The 16,241-nt window shown below is 40.6% G+C and overlaps 1 protein-coding gene across 1 annotated transcript in view; it reads left to right on the top strand.

Annotated features, from left to right (window-relative positions):
* slc2a9l2 (solute carrier family 2 member 9, like 2) overlaps positions 1 to 16,241 on the top strand; it is a 168,886-nt gene that overhangs the window by 15,485 nt on the left and 137,160 nt on the right. Inside the window, exon 2 of the mRNA XM_062063704.1 lies at positions 12,766 to 12,943. Within this exon, the coding sequence (XP_061919688.1) occupies positions 12,782 to 12,943 (162 nt within the window). The 5' untranslated portion in view covers positions 12,766 to 12,781. The remainder of the gene's footprint in view (positions 1 to 12,765; positions 12,944 to 16,241) is intronic.

Raw genomic sequence — 16,241 nt, 5'->3', positions numbered from 1 at the left:
ATATATATATATATATATATATATATATATATATATATATATATATATATATATATATATATATATATATATATACATATATATATATATATATATACACCCCCGCAACCCCGAGATGGACAAGCGGTATAAAATGGATGGATGGATATATTTACAACCTGTAAGAAGGACGTGTGAACTGACAGTTCCACACACGGCTGCTGGGTCAATGCACACACACATATACATACATACATACATACACACACACACACACACACACACACACACATGTACTATACACACGTGCTTAAAGGCCTACTGAAATGAATTTTTTTTATTTAAACGGGGATAGCAGATCTATTCTATGTGTCATACTTGATCATTTCGCGATATTGCCATATTTTTGCTGAAAGGATTTAGTATAGAACAACGACGATAAAGATTGCAACTTTTGGTATCTGATAAAAAAAAGGCTTGCCCCTACCGGAAGTAGCGTGACGTAGTCAGTTGAACATATACGCAAAGTTCCCTATTGTTTACAATGATGGCCGCATGAAGTGAGAGAGATTCGGACCGAGAAAGCGACAATTTCCCCATTAATTTGAGCGAGGATGAAAGATTTGTGGATGAGTAAAGTGCAAGTGAAGGACTAGTGGGGAGTTGAAGCTATTCAGATAGGGAAGATGCTGTGAGAGCCGGGGGTGACCTGATATTCAGCTGGGAATGACTACAACAGTAAATAAACACAAGACATATATATACTCTATTAGCCACAACACAACCAGGCTTATATTTAATATGCCACAAATTAATCCTGCATAAAAACACCTGCGTGTTTGTTATGCTAGCTCCTAGCTCCTCTGCTAGCTCCTAGCTCCATAGAACACACCAATACAATTCAAACACCTGATCAACACACACAATCACTCAGCCCAAAAGACCGTTCACCTAACCCAAGGTTCATAAAGCTTATATATTTTTAAAAAGTTACGTACGTGACGCGCACGTACGGTACGGTACGTGTTATGCTAGCTCCTAGCTCCTCTGCTAGCTCCTAGCTCCATAGAACACGCCAATACAATTCAAACACCTGATCAACACACACAATCACTCAGCCCAAAAGACCGTTCACCTAACCCAAGGTTCATAAAGCTTATATATTTTAAAAAAGTTACGTACATACGCAAAAAAAAGTTGCGCACATACGGTCAAGCGATCAAATGTTTAGAAGCCAAAGCTGCATACTCACAGTAGCACGTCTGCGTCTTTGTCATCAAAATCAAAGTAATCCTGGTAAGAGTCTGTGTTGTCCCAGTTCTCTACAGGCGTCTGTGTATCGAAGTCAAAAGTCCTCCTGGTTAGAGTCTCTGTTATCCGAGTTCTTCCATCTTGACTGCATCTTTCGGGAATGTAAACAAAGAAGCGCCGGCTGTGTACTGTTGTGGCTGACTACGTTCAAAAAATACGTCCATTTCGCACCGACAACTTTCTTCTTTGCTTGCTCAGCTTCCTTCTTCATAATGCAATGAACATGATTGAAACAGATTCACGAACACAGATGTCCAGAATACTGTGGAATTATGAAATGAAAACAGAGCTTTTTCGTATTGGCTTCAATGTGGAAGGCATACCCGTGTTCGCCGGTCTACGTCACGCGCATACGTCATCTTCAGAGGCGTTTCGAACCGGAAGTTTAGCGGCAAATTTAAAATGTCACTTTATAAGTTAACCCGGCCGTATTGGCATGTGTTATAATGTTAAGATTTCATCATTGATATATAAACTATCAGACTGCGTGGTCGGTAGTAGTGGCTTTCAGTAGGCCTTTAATTCCTTGCTTGCTCAATCAAACAAATATCAGACAAATCGTCTATTAAGCAACACCATTTTATAATTTTATAACTGCTAGAGGATTTAAGGGGTTATTAAAACAAATTCAATTATATAAATATTTTAAAACTTTATTAAGTATGCATTTTTTTGCGTCATGAACTTGAGTAAGTGCACCTTCAGCTGTAAGAATAAAATAAAATAAATAAAGTGTTTTTAATGTAGATGCCCTGCATGTCTGCTTATAAAAGGCCCATGAAAAGTAGTACATGTCTAAGTAGTACATGTCTAAGTAGTACATGTCTAAGTAGTACAATCACAGTGGCATGAAATATAATGTTACCGGCAAAACAGTGCAAATTGTGAGACTGTGAGTCCACTTGGGTCACGGGATTATCTAAATAACACATCAACAATCACCAATTAGTTTACACAGTAAAAGTGTGTTATTGTCTTCAAAATATCACTCTAAGATACAGTTTTGGTCAATACCAATTAGCAAACCTTTTTATGTGTACATTACAAAGTACTAATCAAAATATAAACAGTCAATATTCACTAATTAGTAATCAATCCCGGACAATGCAAAAACGTGTCTCACCAGTTGGAAGGCTTCACAGTTCTGACCACTTCCCGCAGGTAAAGTACATACCACTTCTCACCAGCAACAGGCGCTGTTGCAACACTTCATTCATAATTTAATCAAGCATAATGAACGTCCGTTTCTACACCGTTACGTACACCCCCCTTAAATTATGCTGAAGTGAGGCAAAACATGAACAGTATCAACGACAAAAAGTAGAAACAGTATGAGGATCTCGGGCAATGATGTACAACGGAAAAGTCAATGTCAGAAATTCTTCCTCAAGAAGTGTGTAGGCACAGGAGGGTACCAAAACCTGTACCTATCACAGACCATTAGAAATGCCATATATATTTCACATATACATACATATCTACGCCCAGCAGTGGCCCTACTAGCGTCCAGCATAGCAAATCAATTTTTCATGAATTAATTGTCCTAATACAAGTCAACAATATCACGGTTCATCCCAAAATCAAATCAAAGAATTACACCCATACTACTGGTGGTGCAACAACCCTCTGGAATGACACCTCCCATGAGCCATTCCTTAGTCCGTGCTTGAACATCATCCTGATCACACAAAGCACTTGTCTGGTTATCGCCACAATCTGTATCTGACTGTGACTCATCAGAAATTGCCTGGGCTTCATCACACCCGGGGAATGTCATGAAATCAACTGGGAGCAGCAAGTTCCGGTGTACTACTTTTTCTTTCCCTGTAGCATCACGAATCCTGTACACATTGATTCTTGATCTCACAGACACAACGTCAGAAGGGGTTGAGTCCCATTGGTCTGCAACTTTCCTTTTCCCTTTTTCACCACGATTTGCAAGCAGCACTCTGTCACCCACAACTAACTGTGACCCTTTAACCTTGCGGTTGTATATCTTAGCATGACGATCCTGCTCATCAACTGCGTGCTGTTTAGCAATCCGTGTGGCCTCGATGAAATCCCTTTTTAGATGGCACACAAACTCATTGTGGCTGACAACGGTGGAGTTCTCTAAGACATGATGGAACATAACGTCGACAGGCAAGCGTGGGACTCGACCAAACATCAGGTAAAATGGGGCAAAGCCCGTGGTCTCATGCACTGTACAGTTATAGCAAAACGTCAGAGTCTGGAGCATTTGCAGCCATCTGGACTTGGATTTTGGGGAAAGGGTCCTAATCATACCTCCAAGAGTTCTGTTGAATCTTTCAGTGATACCATTGCCCATTGGATGATATGGAGTCGTGTGGGACTTTTGCACTCCCGCCATCTCAAGAAGATCCTTGATGAGCCTACTCTCGAAGTTAGCTCCCTGGTCCGAATGAATCCTTTTAGGAAATCCATAGATGCAGAAAAACCTGTCCCACAGGCACCGGGCAACTTGCTTTGCTGATTGGTTTCTGCAGGGGAATGCAAGAGCCAACTTTGAGAAATGGTCTGTCACAACAAGGACATCAGTGCATTTGTTTACACCTGACTCCGCTGTCCAAAAATCAATACACACCAATTCCATGGGAGCCGAAGTGCGGACGTTCTCAAGAGGTGCACGGGCTTCTGGTTCAGGTGTCTTACCCAAAATGCACCTCTGGCAGTTCACAACATGTCTCAAGATATCTTTTTCCATTCCTATCCAGGAAAATCTTTCGCTGGCCAGAGAGAATGTCCTAGAGTGGCCCTGATGACCAGCTGCGTCATGAACGCCATGTAAGACCTGTTTCTTCAGCGTGTCTGGAACGACAAACTGAAAGATTTTCCTGTTCATGAAGCGGTCCTTCTTCACTCGATAGAGAATTCCACCACGAACTTTGAACTTATCCCAGTGTCTCAACAATCTGAGCACACAGCTCAACTCAGTCGTTCTTTCATGTCTTGACGGTCTTTTGTGTCGGTTCATATAGAAGAGAATTCTGCTAACGGTGGGGTCTTGCTGCTGAAGATTTTGTAGTTGACTGTGAGGGACAACAACAGATGAATTTTCTTTGGGCAGCTGTAGCGATGTTGGGCTCGTTCCTGGCAGCAAAGAGACACCGCCAGTCCGGTGTGCGTCCAACACTGCGGACACTTCTCCAGCAGCAATTGCACCTCCAGGTGACTGAGAAGAAACTTGTCCTTCGGTCGATTGGCCTCCTGCAGATCGAACAGCTTGACAGTTGGTGGTCAAAAGGAAAGCATGTTGTACAGTATCATTCACAACTCCATTAACTTGATCCAACAAAGACAGATATGGCTCCTTTACCAAACGATGACTGACACAGGACTGCACAAAGGGCTCACGACTCAAGGCATCAGCCACTGTATTCTTGGATCCTGGCACATATTTTAGGTCAAAATCATAAGCTGCCAGTTTTGAAACCCATCTTTGTTCACAGGCATCCAGCCTGGGCTTCGTCAAGACATAGGTCAGGGGGTTGTTATCAGACCATGCAGTAAAGTGCCTCCCTTTTAGCCAGTGGGAGAACTTTTCACATATAGCCCATTTTAAAGCGAAAAATTCCAGCCTGTGAGCTGGATAGTTCAGCTGGGCTCTTGACAGCGTTTTACTAGCAAATGCGACTGGCCTAGCAACTTCTTCCCCCGCACTGAGTTGGCACAGAACAGCACCGATGCCATTAAACGAAGCATCTACAGCAAGAATAAAAGGCTTTCCGAAGTCAGGATGAGCCAGTGTTACCCTTTGGGACAGGTCATATTTCAGAGTTTCAAAGGCTTTCTGACACTCGGTTGTCCAGTTCTCTGCTGACAGCTTGACACAACTCGACTGATTCAATTTAGACTTCATTCCTCGCCTGGCCTTACCAATTGCCTTCTGACCCGAGATGAGCTTAAATAGGGGTCTAGCCTTAATGGAGCAATCCTCAATAAAATGTTGATAATACAACACCATCCCCAAGAAAGATCGAATCTTCTTTTGAGAGGGAGTGACACCATCACTATCCATCAAGTCAGATGTCTGCACTCTGCAAATGGCCTCGACCTTTCCAGGGTCTGTTTGGACTCCTGACTCAGATATAACATGGCCAAGAAATCTCACTGATCTTCTGAGAAAGTGGCACTTCTTTGGCGCTAACTTGAGGTTGTGGTCCTTCAAGCGGGAGAAAACCATCTCCAACCGCTCAAGTGCTATCTGTTCTGTTGGACCAAAGACCATGAGATCGTCAAGGTAGCACAAGAGGCTAGTGAAATTCTCATCCCCGAAGATAGAGAGCATCATCCTCATAAATGTAGCAGGGCTGTTCGAGAGACCCTGTGGCATTCGGTTGTACCCATGAAGGCCAAAGGGGGAGGAAAAGGCGGTGTACTTCTTGTGTCCTTCAAATAGAGGTACATTATAGAATCCTGACGTGAGGTCCATGGTGGAGAAAAAGACATTTCCTCCAAGTGCGGCAAGAGCATCAGCCTGATGAGGCAGTCCTCACTGTCCTCGCATTGAGCCAACTGAAATCAGTGCAGATGCGCAAATTTCCGTCTTTCTTCCAAACAAGAACCAAGGGTGATGCATATTCACTTGTGGATTTCCGAATTATGCCCTTTTCTTCCATCTCACTGAGAGCGGTTCTTAGCTTCTCATAGTAATTTGGTGGCACCCTGCGATAAGGTAGGCGGAAAGGCCTCTCCTCCACCAGATGTATCTTGTGCACAAAGTCAGATGCTTCCCCACAGTCCATCTTGTCCCGCGAAAAGATTGTCTCATGTCTCTCGATGAGCCGGAAAAGCCTGTCTCTCCAAAGGTCGGAGATAGCGCAAGCATCCAGATCCAGATCTTGAAGACCAAGCCTGTACAGCGCTGCCTTGATGTCCTCCTTAGACATTTCCTCTGTAGCAACAGACACAATTTGGGAGTGAACTTGGATGTGGTCAGGCTTAGACAAATCTTCAACAGCAACACAGGAAAACACATCTGCTAGCTTTGAGTTTTTCTTAAGCATCACAGGCTCACTGGTGGGGTTGATGACTTTCGTGGGCAGGTATCGATCACCCCACATTGGTGAAATCACCCTACCAACTAGAATTTTCCTTGATCTACACCGTGACTGGGTCGGTTCGATCATCACTGTGCTGCCAACTGACAAAGGTGCTGAGGCAGGAAGCTTACCCCAAACAAGGTGTTCACTCATCGGCTGGAGCATGACACATTGCTGAAGCTTCAGCGTGCCAACTTTGTCAGGCACAGTTTCACCCCTCCATTTGTCTGTGTTAGAAAGTAGAGAAAAGAACCGGTGGCAATCTTCATCAATGACGCTGCTAGGCTCTGACATGAGTCGCCAGTAGCTCTCAGTCCCTCTCATCAGTTGAAGAATCTTTTTTATGGCATTACTGCCCAGGATCATGTCGTTTGTCTGTCCAGGCACAACAAACATGGGTACAGCCAACTTGCATTCATACACCACCACTTCCACATCATAAACAGCTGAAGGGGTCACTTGATGGCCACCACATCCAACAATAACAACACCATCTGCTGAGTGTCGCTTCATGTTTGGAATGTGCTCCAACAACCGCGCTACAGCACGCTCACTTAATGTGCAACCTGTAGAACCACTATCAATCATCGCTGTCAGAGGAATACCACCTGATGTGACAGTAGTGTAGAACAAGCTATCAGACTTCTGAATTCTGTGTGTGCCTTGGAAAACAACTGTTCTATCTGAGGGTATGTCGGAACTGAGTGACTCAAACATCGACTCTAAATCATTGGAAAAACTACTGGGAGGGTCATTAACAGGATCTACACCGACCTCCCTCTGGTGCAGATCAATCAGTTTTCCGACTGTGCAGCTGGCGTGAACCTCGCCTGGGCAGGACAATCGCGCCTGGCGTGGTCAGGTGAGTACCACTGAAAACAGAGTCTATTCCTACGGCAGTGAACAAGTGCAGAGTGAGCCATGTCACCACAAACAGCACAAGGCGAGTTATCCAGACCCACAATTCTGGAGAACTGTGTCTTAGGTGGTCTGGCCGCAGGGGTACGGGCTTGAGCAGACCGCTCCAGCAAAATCTTTTCCAACATCGCTATGACACGTTCAAAGGCATTCGGGTCTGTACCCTTAGCTGTGTTAGCCTCTTGAGTGTCAGAATGACCAACTGCAGTGTGAAGCATATCAACATTGTTCACATACACACATTCATTGGGCTTCCTACTCATCACAGCAGCATCCTTTGAGCAAAACTCTGTATGATATTCATCCAGCACAGCCTGGACTTCCACAGCTGACCACTTGTCGATCGTCTTTGATCTGAATGTCATGGAAAGATCTCTGGAGGGGCAATTCTTTATAAACATACGTGTCACCTCAAGGGTGGGGCAGTCCAAATTCTTGCCTTGTTCCCTGAGCTGCAATGTCAGCAGCTTGGTTGAGTCTCAGCCAGTAGTCGTATGCATCTTCATTTGCCTTCGGCAACGTTGTGTAGAAGTCTGCCAGGGGAAGAGGTGAGCAGGGCACAGCAGCAAAATGCTTACGAAGAAGGCTATAGATTGCATCTGGATTCTTTGTAACATCAATGCCACTATTCCTCGTGCCAAATTTTACAATGTCTCTTGCTCTGCCTCTGAGGTGGACAAGCATTTCTTCTGCCTGATTCTCCATGTTGATGTCAGGCCTCCTTATGTAGTTCCTCATCAGGTCCTCCCACTCGTGCACATCCACTGTGTCCGTGTCATCTCCCCTAAAGGACGGAGGTTCTTTCACCTTCCTGTGTGATACCTGACGCACTTGTGGGAAGTCTAGACTTTGTGTTAGTGTGTTAATGGGTGTGTCACAAACACCTGAGGCACTAGGTGTCTGCATAGTATGTGCTGGCCCTAGACGTGTAACTATACTGTCAGCTAGCTGCTGGCCAACGTGCCTTATAATGTCACTCGTCTGGCTGACTACATCGTGTGACTGTAAAGTGGGATCTACTGTGGGTGTAACAGTAACCTGTGTGTTCAAAGTAGTATTCATGTGATGGCCTTGGGAAGGAACCCTGTCTCCACTAACTGAGTGAGCCTCTACTGGATCCTGTCTACCCCCCGCCACATGAGCTACATCCCCTTGAACAGGACTGTCAAACTGCAACACCAATGGGATCCCTCTACCTCTGCCAACACTTCTATTTAAGGGTGTACTAGTGTCAAACTTTAAATAGCTCATTTTGAAATATCAAAATAAAATAGCACAAAAATCACAATATGGATACCAAAAAAAAACACAAGTAAAACACTCAAATTGGACAGTGCACCCAGCTAACACCCCGTCCACCTGATGGCGCAATGAAGAAGCCGTCCAGCAAGATGGATCCGGTCCGATGTGAAGAGCCAAATTCGACGGGTCACGGCACCAATGTGACGGTCCACAACTGTATGTGGCAAAATGCAGCTCCACACTGCTGTCGCTTCAATATATCACTGGCACCAGGTGGATTATGAATTTCTTTTATTACAGTGTCCAGTTGGAAGGCTTCACAGTTCTCGTGTTTGACATAATAAAACCACAGTTTCATTTTACAAACATGTTACATTTGGATGTGATCGTATAGTGTTTAAACCAAATCTTCATACTAATTATCATATTCATTTCTCTCAATTGGTTTCACCTGTACTGATATTGGTATACTTAAATTTACAATAATCCTTTTTTTATATGCAAAATACACAGTAAATTGACAGTTACTACATTTTACAGGATGTCCCTGAACGCACCTCGCATCCAAAATGGCTGCTTCAAACCATGCGTTTGATAAATCAGGCTGCGGCCTAGCCACGCTACCATTAGCATCATAATAATAGGTGAGGACAGCTATATGAACAACCAAACAATCACAGTGGCATGAAATATAATGTTACCTGCAAAACAGTGCAAATTGTGAGACTGTGAGTCCACTTGGGTCACGGGATTATCTAAATAACACATCAACAATCACCAATTAGTTTACACAGTAAAAGTGTGTTATTGTCTTCAAAATATCACTCTAAGATACAGTTATGGTCAATACCAATTAGCAAACCTTTTTATGTGTACATTACAAAGTACTAATCAAAATATAAACAGTCAATATTCACTAATTAGTAATCAATCCCGGACAATGCAAAAACGTGTCTCACCAGTTGGAAGGCTTCACAGTTCTGACCACTTCCCGCAGGTAAAGTACATACCACTTCTCACCAGCAACAGGCGCTGTTGCAACACTTCATTCATAATTTAATCAATATATATATATATATATATATATATATATATATATATATATATATATATATATATATATATATATATATATATATATATATATATATATATATATATATATATATATATATATATATATATATTAAAAATAAAAAAAAAATATAAAAAAAATAATATATATATATATATATATATATAAAAAATTAAAAAATAAAAATAATATATATATATATATATATATATATATATATATATATATATATATATATATATATATATATATATATATATATATATATATATATATATATATATATATATATATATATATATATATATATATATATATATATATATATATATATATATATATATATATATATATATATATATATATATATATATATATATATATATAAATGGCCCCTCCATACTTGACTTTTCAGGCCTTTTTTTGTTTTGTCAACCCGATCCTGAATATTAGAAATTCTCAAAATAAAAATGTAATATTCTTAAAATATAAACAGTTTAGTTAGGAAATAAAAAAAGTGATTAATACTAACTTTTGAATTAATTTGAAAAATAACAGCAATCCAAATAAACACTGTTAAGTGTGTAAGTGAACATTTATATTTTCAAACAGGCAGAATTTTTGACACACTAGATTATGCAGTTAAACAATCCTGTCATCGTCACTTTTATTCTATTCTTACATGGGAAGAAACAACAGTAAAAATGTGAGAAAAATGAGTAAAAAAATTGCTATGTAATGAGAAAAAGCTAAAATGTTCAAACAAATAATTAATAATAATATACTTAGTTATCTATCAAATATAGCTCAAACAATATCTGTTTTTAGCATTTAAAAAAATAAAAAATAAAAATATGGCCCCCGCATACTTTGACTTTCCAGTAGTTTTGGTGTAAAAAGTTTGGACACTCATGAATTAAGTATTAATATTTTAATTTGAGGATCGTTATTAGAGCATAAAGATCTGGGGCCGTACTTATCAAGCTTCTTAGAATTACTCCTAAGAAGTCTGCTAAGAGTTGACTTAAGAGTAAATAAATTCTTCGCTGAAAGCTGCACTTAAAAGTTAGTTATCAAGCGTCTTACTCACACTTTCAGCGAAGTGTAGGACTGAATCTTAAGTGTCACACTCAGAGCTGAATTACGACATTACTATGTGCCGTAAACGCAATTTTAGGTGACGTCATTTCTGTGTCCATAGAAATGACCAATCACGGAAGGGAATCCGTTGTCTAAGAATAAAGAAATATCTTGGAAATATTTAAGTGGACAATGGGAGTGTATATTTTGACAATAAACTACAAAATAATACAAAACAAACTAGTCCCCGCCGGCACTCACGCTACCGCTCCCTCTCTTCTCTCGCCCACACACTCACTGACGTCACTCACCTCACGGCCACACACATACGCTACTGTCATAACATTTTCTTTCCAATTCATTAATTAGGCAACTAATTTGAAATTGGTGTGGGTGGCTCTATATATACTAGCCCACTGCAGCCATATGCAGAAATCAACAAGGAATCGAAAAGTATTAAATCTGTGACAAAAATAATATCCGCTCTGTCTAAACGATACCGTTTGATCAGCTGCTCGTCATCAAAAAAAAACAAACATTGTTCCGTTCCCTGAACGTTCGCGCACGTCTCTCTTGCCTCAGTGCCATCCCCTGCTGGCAACTCCTAACCACTTAAGTCACCTCTGAAGGTCTCTTAAATATCGTGGAGAGTAGGAGTGATTCTTAGACTTAAGAACGTTGATAAAAAGATTTTATTCTTAAGTTTGAGAGTAGGACTAAATTTCGCAAATTCTCAGGACTTAAGTGTAAAATGGCACTCTAAGAAGCTTGATAAGTACGGCCCCTGATATCGGAGGTATCGATATTTCAGTATCGAACATCATTTATTAAAGCCTAATAGTGTTGTTCATACTTTAGAACACTGCTGTCAAACTTAAGACACATTTGATCTGGCCTGGAATGACCACGCGTCTTTATGTTTCTAAATGTAGTCAACTCTCTATTTTGGCAGACAAAAATACATGTTTTGTATGCAATTTCACATTTTAAACTTAATCTAATATTGCAACAAATATTATATTATCACACATTTTGAAGCAACCTATCCATCAAATTGTACAATGTATAAACTATTTTTCGGTAAAAAACTGGTAGCTCAGTCGCCAGAATTTTACCGTAAAAACACAAAACAAAAAAATGTGTAATGTTGTTTTTTTCATTTACAGTGATACACCGTAAAAACAACGACCGTATATTTTACAGTAAAACGGTGATATTTTTTCCCTTTTACATTTACAGTATACTTTATAAAAACATGTGGTTTGTTGAAGATGGATGGAAACAAACAAAGACTCCTAATTAGTCTGCTGACGTATGCAGTAACATATTGTGTTATTTATACACCTATTATTTTCTACACATTATGAGGGACAAACTGTAAAAAATAATTATTAATCCACTTGTTCATTTAATGTTAATATCTGCTTATTTACGGTTTCAACATGTTCTATGTACACTTCTGTTCAAATGTAATAATCACTTATTCTTCTCTTCTTTGATATTTGACATTAGTTTTGGATGATACCACACATTTAGGTATGGATGTGATACCAAGTAGTTACAGGATCATACATTGGTCATATTCAAAGTCCTCATGTGTGCAGGGACATATTTACTGACTTTATAAACATTATATGAATTTTTTTTAAAAAGAAAAAATATTTTGTGATGCTAAAGAATATGGATGCAATCATAGTAGTATGGACTAGATACGCGCCTGTGCTTGGTATCATTACAGTGGATGTCAGGTGTAAAAGGAGTTTGACGCCCTGGTTTAGACCCTAAGAGATGAAGTGTACTGCAAGAGTTGTTCTTTTTTGACCACTTGGTGGCAGAATGACTTCTTCACTTTGGAGGAGACATTTTGCCTACCTTGCAAAATGGCTCTGAAGGTTATTTTTTAACATCAAACTATTGTTCATCAGTCCAAAAGTCCTTGACCTGCATACCAAACACGTGACTCACGCAGTAAAGTCACTTCCTTTTTACTTTCTGTTTCACACTTCCTCATCTTGCTTGTGAAATGTGCTTTTCTCCCCCTCTCCGCTCATGTGTCTTCTGTATGATTTATAAAGTGTTATGTTGTTCACATTGAAGGTTGCTGAAGCAGGACATGGACACACCACAGAAGGACAAAAGCAGTGGCATGGACACACCACAGAAGGACAAAAGCAGTGGCATGGACACACCACAGAAGGACAAAAGCAGTGACATGGACACACCACAGAAGGACGAGGCGGCCGAGCAGAGCGCCTCTGACAACCCCCCTGGAAAGGTTAGTGCAGTGGTTCTTAACCTTGTTGGAGGTAGTGAACCCCACCAGTTTCATATGCGCATTCACCCAACCCTTCTTTAGTGAAAAATAAAATGTTGTTTTTGAAATTCAAGACAAAGTTATTATATGTTTTTGGTAACACTTTAGTATGGGGAACATATTCTAAGTAACAAAGACTTCATTTAGAGTTATTTGGTTAGGGTTAGAGGGTTAGAGGGCCAGGGTTAGAGGGTTTGGGTTATAATTTGTCTGTGTGATCATGTTTTGTTTTAGTCATGTTCGGTTTTGTTTTTGGACTCCTTGTGCACTTTTGTTTGTGTTGTCACCATAGCAACCCATTAGTTTTCACCTGTCATGTCACGCACCTGTCTCAGGTTTAGAGTCACGCACCTGTTTTCACTGATCATGTCACTATTTAAGCTTGTCTGTTTCTGTTGTTGGTCCTGGTGACATCCTCTATCACTTCATGCCATGCTTCATCTATCCATCCATGCTACTGCTACCCACAAGATGAATGTTTATTATAGTTTATTCTTCATGCCATGCTTCATCTATCCATCCATGCTACTGCTACCCACAAGATGAATGTTTATTATAGTTTAGTCTTCATGCCATGCCAAGTAACTTTTTGTTATTGTTCATAGTTTTTTTCCTTTTTGCATGTATTTTGTTTTCATAGTCAGGTTTTGTACTTCCGCCATTGTGCGCACCTTTTGTTTATTCTTTTTTGGAGTGTTAATATTAAATCATGTATCTAAATTCACGTCTTGCCCGTGCCAACTTTCCGTTGCCTTCTGGAAAAACAAATCCCAAGGACCAAGTCCTGACAATAATAAGGCCATGCTAAATAAGGCATTAATAAGTACTTAATAATGACTAGTTAAGAGCCAATATGTTACTAATTTGCATGTTAATAAGCAACTAATTAATGGTGAATATGTTCCCCATACTAAAGTGTTACCATGTTTTTATTACTGGTGCACTTGATGAAGCGTGCATGAACATCACCTTGTTCAAACAACACAACCAACATAAACTCACAACAAATGACACACTTGCAAATCAGTCTGACTTCTGCTGTTGTCGTATCCGTAATACGCCGATAGGGACAAGTTGTTATTTACACGATGAGTCTGAGTCGGGTGTGTCTTCACCTCCGCCGAACCCCTCAGCCCGACTCACCGAACCCCTAGGGCAGGGGTCGGCAACCCAAAATGTTGAAAGAGCCATATTGGAGCAAAAATACAAAAACAAATTTGTCTGGAGCCGCAACAAATGAAAAGCCATATTACATACAGATGAGATTTACATTGAATTAAGATGACTTAAAGGAAACTAAATGAGCTCAAATATAGCTACAAATGAGGCATAATGATGCAATATGTACATATAGCTAGACTAAGTAGCATGTTAGCATGGATTAGCTTGCAGTCATGCAGTGAGCAAATATGTCTGATTAGCACTCCACACAAGTCAATAACATCAACAAAACTCACCTTTGTGCCTTCACGCACAACGTTAAAAGTTTGGTGGACAAAATGAGACAGAAAAAGAAGTGGCATAAAACACGTCCTAGAAAGTCGGAGAAAGTTATACATGTAAACAAACTAAGGTGAGTTCAAGGACCGCCAAAATTAGTAGGACAAAACGGCGCTCGCCAAATCCTCTCATCAGTGAAGCATGTTTAATATAAACTGTGTGCTTTATAACAATTAGGGAGGTTTGTGTCATGTTTGTCCTCATACACAAAACATATTAAAACAATAAATATATTTTTTTTCCCCTCATCTTTTTCCATTTTTCATACATTTTTAAAAAAGTTTCAGAGAGCCACTAGGGCGGCGCTAAAGAGCCGCATGCGGCTCTAGAGCCGCGGGTTGCCGACCCCTGCCCTAGGGTTACATCCAACCCAGGTTAAGAACCACTGGTCTAGTGTATGACATCACTTCTCTGCTCATCCATTCATCTCCTAGACATCACTTCTCTGCTCATCCATTCATCTCCATGACATCACTTCTGTGCTCATCCATTCATCTCCATGACATCACTTCTCTGCTCATCCATTCATCTCCATGACATCACTTCTGTGCTCATCCATTCATCTCCATGACATCACTTCTCTGCTCATCCATTCATCTCCTTGACATCCCTTCTCTGCTCATCCATTCATCTCCTAGACATCACTTCTCTGCTCATCCATTCATCTCCTTGACATCACTTCTCTGCTCATCCATTCATCTCCTTGACATCACTTCTCTGCTCATCCATTCATCTCCATGACATCACTTCTCTGCTCATCCATTCATCCCCATGACATCACTTCTCTGCTCATCCATTCATCCCCTTGACATCACTTCTCTGCTCATCCATTCATCTCCATGACATCACTTCTCTGCTCATCCATTCATCTCCATGACATCACTTCTCTGCTCATCCATTCATCCCCATGACATCACTTCTCTGCTCATCCATTCATCTCCATGACATCACTTCTCTGCTCATCCATTCATCCCCATGACATCACTTCTCTGCTCATCCATTCATCTCCATGACATCACTTCTCTGCTCATCCATTCATCTCCTTGACATCCCTTCTCTGCTCATCCATTCATCCCCATGACATCACTTCTCTGCTCATCCATTCATCTCCTGGTCCACTTAAAACTTCCAAAGTGAAGAATCTAATTCTACTAATCTTATTTCCCTCCATCTGCTCACTAACCTCATGCAGCTTGTTTAGAACTGTGCTCTGACTACATCTGACTACATCTGACTACATCTGACTACATCTGACTACCTCTGACTACATCTGACTACATCTGACTCATGCAGCTTGTTAAGAACTGAGCTCTGACTACATCTGACTACATCTGACTACATCTGACTACATCTGACTACATCTGACTCATGCAGCTTGTTTAGAACTGTGCTCTGACTACATCTGACTACATCTGACTACATCTGACTACATCTGACTACATCTGACTCATGCAGCTTGTTTAGAACTGTGCTCTGACTACACCTGACTACATCTGACTACATCTGACTACATCTGACTCATGCAGCTTGTTAAGAACTGTGCTCTGACTACATCTGACTACATCTGACTACCTCTGACTACATCTGACTACTTCTGACTACATCTGACTACATCTGACTCATGCAGCTTGTTAAGAACTGTGCTCTGACTACACCTGACTACCTCTGACTACATCTGACTACATCTGACTACATCTGACTCATGCAGCTTGTTAAGAACTGTGCTCTGACTACATCTGACTACATCTGACTACCTCTG

This window comes from Entelurus aequoreus, linkage group LG01 (genome assembly GCF_033978785.1).
Source record: "Entelurus aequoreus isolate RoL-2023_Sb linkage group LG01, RoL_Eaeq_v1.1, whole genome shotgun sequence".
In the NCBI taxonomy this organism is placed as follows: domain Eukaryota; kingdom Metazoa; phylum Chordata; class Actinopteri; order Syngnathiformes; family Syngnathidae; genus Entelurus; species Entelurus aequoreus.
The sequence above is the reverse complement of the archived record's forward strand: the minus strand, read 5'-3'. Positions and strand labels throughout refer to the sequence as shown.